Here is a 5,636-nt window from a genome sequence, read left to right as displayed (position 1 = left end):
TCAACAACTGAGGAAAACTGTAATCTGTTCGGTTTGTGGGTCTCTGCTGCCATCTAGTGACGGAGGAGAGAACACAAAGTAAAGCAGCTCTCATCCATTCCTGTCTGCTGACATCTTGTTCCTGAACCTTCAGTCACATCTGCTCCCTTCCTGTCCCACAATGCACTGCAGCAGTCCTTCATCCGGAGGCCAGTTCGTCTTCCTCACAGGATCACAGAATCTATATTTACAGTCTTTAATAAACCTCCAACTGTTACATTAATGTAACATTAACAGTTTGTGTATTCTTCATATTCATTATTGTTTTATTCTAATATCTAAGGGGAATAGTGGGAAGAGTTATAAAGAATCACAATATCAACACACTGACTCACAGTCTCAGCCTCCTCATGCACGTGTGAACACATTTTATTTTATTTCAGTTAATTAAAATGTTTTATTCACACAGTTTTAGTTTTAACTTTAGTGTTGGTGAACTATAATAACGTCTGTCTCTAGATCTGGATTCTGGTGGATTTTGATTTCTCACATCTCTTGTTTATAAAATACCCAGTTTTGAGATTTAATCCTTCTGATCTAGATTTTGAAGATTGATAGAACTTAAAGCTGATCTTGACAAAGGGTAAAGTTTAGTGTCCTGATAGAAGACAATGACGCACTGGAGCACGAGCGTATCACACCAAAACAATGTGCGCTACGGCCCACCAGACAAAAGCAGTGATTTTAGCAGATAATTGTAAAAACACTTTAAAGTGGACAGAAACAAAACTCATTAAAACTGTTAGTGTTTCCAACAATCACCAACTCTGCTTTGGTAGCAGGATTAACAAGAGGTTCATTTAAGCCTCAAATTGAGTTGATCAGAAGTTGCTGTTTTGAATAGAAAACCATTTACAGAACTGAGCTTCAGATCAATGTTTACGATCACAGGAGGAAGAGAACTGTTTATAGGCCTGGTTTTTAAATAAAAGTTGGTGTATTTTACTTGTTTTATAATGTAAAACCACATTTAGCCCTTACATACTAATTAAACCAGATGGCACACACTCATTACAGTTTAAGATTTATTGGATCCAAATACTCTTTAATTAAAATCCATCTCAAACAAATCAAACATGTATAGCCAATATTACAATATATACAAAGCATTTCTTTTTCTTTAAATACATTTACAGCAGATACGGAGGCTAACGATAAAATCTAAAGTGGGAATCTGTGTCCGAACATCTCCTGCGAGGCGTAGGTCATGTAGAGGAAGCCGTCCTCGTCCTGGTGGTCCTTGTAGACCTGAGCCATGGTGAGGGACATGCTGGCCAGCCCGCCGTTGTTGATGAGCAGGTAGAAGGCCTGAGTGGGCAGCAGAGCCATCCGGTTCCTGAGACAGAGGACAAAGAGACGTTATGAGGGGCGTCCCTGCAGGCTGCACGCTGCCCGTTAGCTGCCCCACATACCTGCTGGGTCAGCACTTAATGTGGATCCACTATTGTTTACTGCTGAGTCACTACGGCCGCACACTGCCGCTCTGTGCCAGAGTCCATTCAGAATTATCAGCATTTTAAGGATTTGTGTTCTCGTTGGAAAAACATACCTAAGAGTATCCAGTTAACATTTAGACTAAAACTACTGTCCCACAATGCATTGCACAAAGAGAAACACATTGTAGAGGACAGAAACAATCCAAGAGTTCCTTTATGGGACAAAATAATCAACACAAAGTTGAGTTTAAATGAATCAAAGTTGATTAATGATTTAGTCCAGGCGCCCGGTTAGCTCAGTCGGTAGAGCTGGCGACCCTTGTACGGAGTTGCTGCAGGGGCCCGGGTTTGAATCTGATCTGCGGCCCTTTGCTGGGTGTCATCCCCTCTCTCTGCCCACCGTTTCTGTCTATCTTCAGCTGTCACTATCCAATAAAGGCAATAAAAGCCCCCCCCACCAAAAAAAATAAAAATAGATTGTTTCAGTACATGTTGGTTTTATTAAAGATCCTCCAAAGACATGTTTTAAGACAAATTATTCTGGAATAATAAATTGTTTTGGATTTTTCCACAAAAAGTTGAATTGCTTTGTTCGCATCATTGAAAAATCCAGAAAAGCAACATTTTATCTGCATGCTAGAGTCAATTCAGGATTCTCAGTATTTTAAAGTATTTGTTGTTTTCACGTTGCAGAAGTGACAAAAACCTACATAAAGTATCCAGTTAGTATTTAGACTAAGATGCTATTAGTCTAAATACTAGTCCTATTGTTTAATTGCACTTTTTAAAACCAGAAACCGGCTAAATATACTGCAAACTAAACGTTAACAGTTTCATGCTGGTACAGGTTTGTAGTGGAACTTATGTAACTGCTGTATGTGACATCAGCTGATTCAGGCTGAAGTTACTTTACTCCTGAGTTTCTGCTGAGTAACCATGACCGAGACTGAAAACGAGGAACGTCACAGATACTAAAGTGGAAGATTTAAACCCAGAAGTTATTGTTATATTATTTATGTAACAGTTTCTGGAAGGAGAGGCTGCTGCTTTAAATATTTAAAGTTAAGACAGATATCTTACAACCTTTACAAATAAAACCAAACTATCTGCAGAGAAATGATTAAATTTAAGAGAAATGTTCTTAATTTAACAAACGTCTGTTATAAAGCTGTGTGACAGTTTCAGAGCCAGCGTGATGAGTTCATGGTCCATTAAGATTTTCCATATTAGAGTCATTAGAGAGCAATGTGACTGAACAGATAACGAGGAGAAAATCTGAAGTGACCGCGTCGTGTTTTCATCAGCTGGTCTGCAACGAATCCCAACGTGACCTCCGCCTGAGTCTTTACAGTGAGACCAGCAGCCGGATTCAGGACTCAACGAGACCCTGAAACTGGAGTCACAACCAGAAGGAGCATCGCAGAGGTTTCATAGCAAACTGAGCTAAAAATCAACAGTTTCATGAAAGAGGTTTGGTGTAGGAGAGCAGTGCCTCATCCAGGGGAGGAAAGGAGGTCAGAGGTCACATAGTTCTGTTGTCTGTCTGACAGTTCTCTTCTTTTTAATTTGTTGTTAAATTAATCTAGAAGTTACTTTAATACTGTGATATCTGGATAAAGTTACTGACTGTAATGAGATTACATCTTTAAAGTAACCCTCCAGCCCTGGGTTGATTTGCCGATTGACTCTCAGCTGGACCGAGTAGAGCCACAGTGACAGGTGAGCTGGTTCAAAGACTACATTAAGACGAATAACTTTTATTCTCGTATGTAGCTTTAAAGTTAGAAATAAGCGTTTAGACATTAAATAAAGTAATTAAATTAACTGTTAAATCTTTGTCTGTGCAATAAATCACTTAATATTTTGGTTTGAAGACAAATTAAATTAAACATTTAATTCAATTTTCAATTCAATGTTTATTTGTATAGCGCCATACTTCATAACAGAAGTTATCTCAGGAACTTTTCAAATAGAGCAGGTCTAGACCGGAACTCCTTAGAACACAATTGTCGGACCTTTTAAAGACTAAAACAGCCCGGGAACATTAATTAACATTAATATTAATCATCAATAATAACAGTGACAATGAGCAGCCTGTCCCTCCGGTTCCGTCCGCAGGTGAACTCTACCTGATGATGGTGACGAACTGGGTCATGGGGAGCTCGTGCGGCACCAGGAACTTGGTTTTGTCCAGCGGAGGAAGGTACTTCTCCCGCCCGTAGCGCTCGATGATGACCTGCGGCCGGTCGACAGGTCAGAACACGGACAAACCACCGACAATGTTACCGGGACTCGGGTCTTACCGGGATTTTGTTGGGGAACTTGGACCGGATTCCCGCCACCTCTTGCTTCCTGGTAGCTGCAGAGAGAAAGAAAACACCGTCAGCCGCAGTTTGTGCGCCACTTTCTGTCCGGTAGCTGCGCCGGTGGAGACATTTACCGAAACTCTTCCGCTGTTTGAACGGTTTGCTGTGCAGCTGGCTCTTTTCAAACGGAGGCATGCCGGGAGTGTGTGTATGTGTGTGTATGTGTGTGTGTGAACCGGAGGGGGACAGCGGGCTGAGCGCCGGTTGCAACCGAGCCGCAGTTAAATAGAGCCGGCTGCGGCACATCAGCTGATTAACACATGGCCGCAGACAGAGCGCCAATCATCTGCGGAGTAATCCGGTTAGACACACACACACACACACACACACACAGCGCTACAGATTTGTTAACTAAGAAATCCACTCTGGATGACTCTACCAGGTTGATTTGTGTCCATATCTGGTATTAATCAGTGTAATGGATGTCAAAAGTGAGACTTGAGAATATCTTTGCAAATATTGTAAATCCCAATTATTGTGTGTCTCTCTCCGTCTCGACCTCAGCCCTAGCAACAGCCGAGCTCCAAGCAGGTGTCAGGACTCGGCAACTGTTGTCACGGTTACAGAGCTGGCAGATATAGAAGAGAATGTGTGGTCACCGAGATTTGGCCTGAAAGGGAAAATTGATGTGACGGCACGTGTTCGAATCCAAAGACGAAGTCACAGAACCCTGGAGGAGAAAACTGTCCCCCTAGAGCTGAAAACTGGAAAGGAGTCAAACTCAATAGAGCATCGCAGTCAGGTTGGTGGACCACAGTGTGCTCAACACACACGTAGACTAAGTCAGGTGAAAAGGCAAGTTTACAATACATGGGCACATTTAATCACACAACTGTGGTTTTCTTTGTGTAGGTCATTCTTTACACTCTGATGAGCTTGGAGAGATACAACCCTGAAGCTGGCTTCTTGCTTTACCTCAAGACTGGCAACCTGCACCCTGTAGTGCCCACCCACATGGACCGCAGAGGTACAGTACACCCACATGTGCTCAGCCAACCTGCCCAATAGGAGTCGAGAACAATCATATTCAAATATTATTTGTTGTCATTAATAATTATAGAATCTTAAAATGTTGTGCAGTGGTGGCTCCCTGTAGTCATATGGAGCAGTGAAAGCAAAGAAGAACCTTGTCTTTTTACACTCTTTCACTTTTATTGCTAAACCTATTATTGCTTTTTATTTCAGAACTGCTGAAGCTGAGGAACACCTTGGTTCATTACATTCACAACTGTGTGGAGAAAGAGGAGAAGCAGAGCCGTTTGTCCAGACTTCCTGACATCCTGACAAACAGACAAACCTGCCAGTATTGTCCTCAGAAAAGAAACTGTGCTTTATATGAGAGGTAAACATGTTAAACGAATTTTGCAGCCATGGAAATCTCAAGCATTAGATTTTCTTTAAATGTATCAGCTGGCGTAGCAGTTGGTGAGTTTAAATAAAAATGACATAGACTTATTAAGTTATGATTCTTCGTTCTGTCTACTTCCTCTCTCATAGTTGCTCAACACCTGTCCTTTTCTCACCTTTTCTTTCAGGGCGGTGGATGGAAACTCTGCAGATGTCTCCGAGGACGTTGTGCGTGACTTCCTGCAGCAGGAGACGGGTCACCTGACACCACCACATCTGAGCTATTTTTCCCATTGGCTGCTGCTCTGCTGCCTTGAGGCTGCCACCATGGAGGCCAAGAATGGCCGAAAGCGTGTGTGGCTTCGGACGCCAGAGGAGAGGTAGGACTCACTCATCCTTCACTGAATGTCCTAGCTCCTGCTGTGAGCCATTATGAAACACTCCCAAC

At 42.2% G+C, this 5,636-nt stretch overlaps 2 protein-coding genes across 2 annotated transcripts in view; one reads left to right on the top strand and one right to left on the bottom strand.

The window, feature by feature from the left end:
• Positions 1 to 1,050: 1,050 nt before the first annotated feature.
• map1lc3c (microtubule-associated protein 1 light chain 3 gamma) lies at positions 1,051 to 4,093 on the bottom strand. The gene is made up of 4 exons (XM_035659689.1): positions 3,916 to 4,093; positions 3,779 to 3,834; positions 3,605 to 3,711; positions 1,051 to 1,375 (listed from the first exon to the last, which is right to left on the bottom strand). The coding sequence occupies exons 1-4, from the start codon at positions 4,085 to 4,087 to the stop codon at positions 1,201 to 1,203; spliced, it is 510 nt and encodes a 169-aa protein (XP_035515582.1). The 5' UTR covers positions 4,088 to 4,093; the 3' UTR covers positions 1,051 to 1,200.
• An 8-nt stretch (positions 4,094 to 4,101) lies between these two features.
• Positions 4,102 to 5,636, top strand: part of LOC118326966 (DNA replication ATP-dependent helicase/nuclease DNA2-like) — an 8,393-nt gene continuing 6,858 nt past the window's right edge. Inside the window, exons 1-5 of the mRNA XM_035660129.1 lie at positions 4,102 to 4,142; positions 4,346 to 4,583; positions 4,694 to 4,808; positions 5,027 to 5,183; positions 5,377 to 5,568. Coding sequence (XP_035516022.1) covers positions 4,102 to 4,142; positions 4,346 to 4,583; positions 4,694 to 4,808; positions 5,027 to 5,183; positions 5,377 to 5,568 — 743 coding nt within the window. The remainder of the gene's footprint in view (positions 4,143 to 4,345; positions 4,584 to 4,693; positions 4,809 to 5,026; positions 5,184 to 5,376; positions 5,569 to 5,636) is intronic.

Source organism: Morone saxatilis, unplaced genomic scaffold, assembly GCF_004916995.1.
Source record: "Morone saxatilis isolate NCDOM2014 unplaced genomic scaffold, NCSU_SB_2.0 Contig17, whole genome shotgun sequence".
NCBI classification, from domain to species: domain Eukaryota; kingdom Metazoa; phylum Chordata; class Actinopteri; family Moronidae; genus Morone; species Morone saxatilis.
The sequence above is the reverse complement of the archived record's forward strand: the minus strand, read 5'-3'. Positions and strand labels throughout refer to the sequence as shown.

Excerpts from the sequence above, each read along its gene's own strand:
- map1lc3c (XM_035659689.1), bottom strand. The coding sequence starts at position 4,087 with ATGTGCCGCAGCCGGCTCTATTTAACTGCGGCTCGGTTGCAACCGGCG. Across the intron at positions 3,835-3,915 it reads CAAACAGCGGAAGAGTTTCG|CTACCAGGAAGCAAGAGGTG; the intron begins GTAAATGTCTCC and ends TTCTCTCTGCAG. Across the intron at positions 1,376-3,604 it reads CAGTTCGTCACCATCATCAG|GAACCGGATGGCTCTGCTGC; the intron begins GTAGAGTTCACC and ends CCTCTGTCTCAG.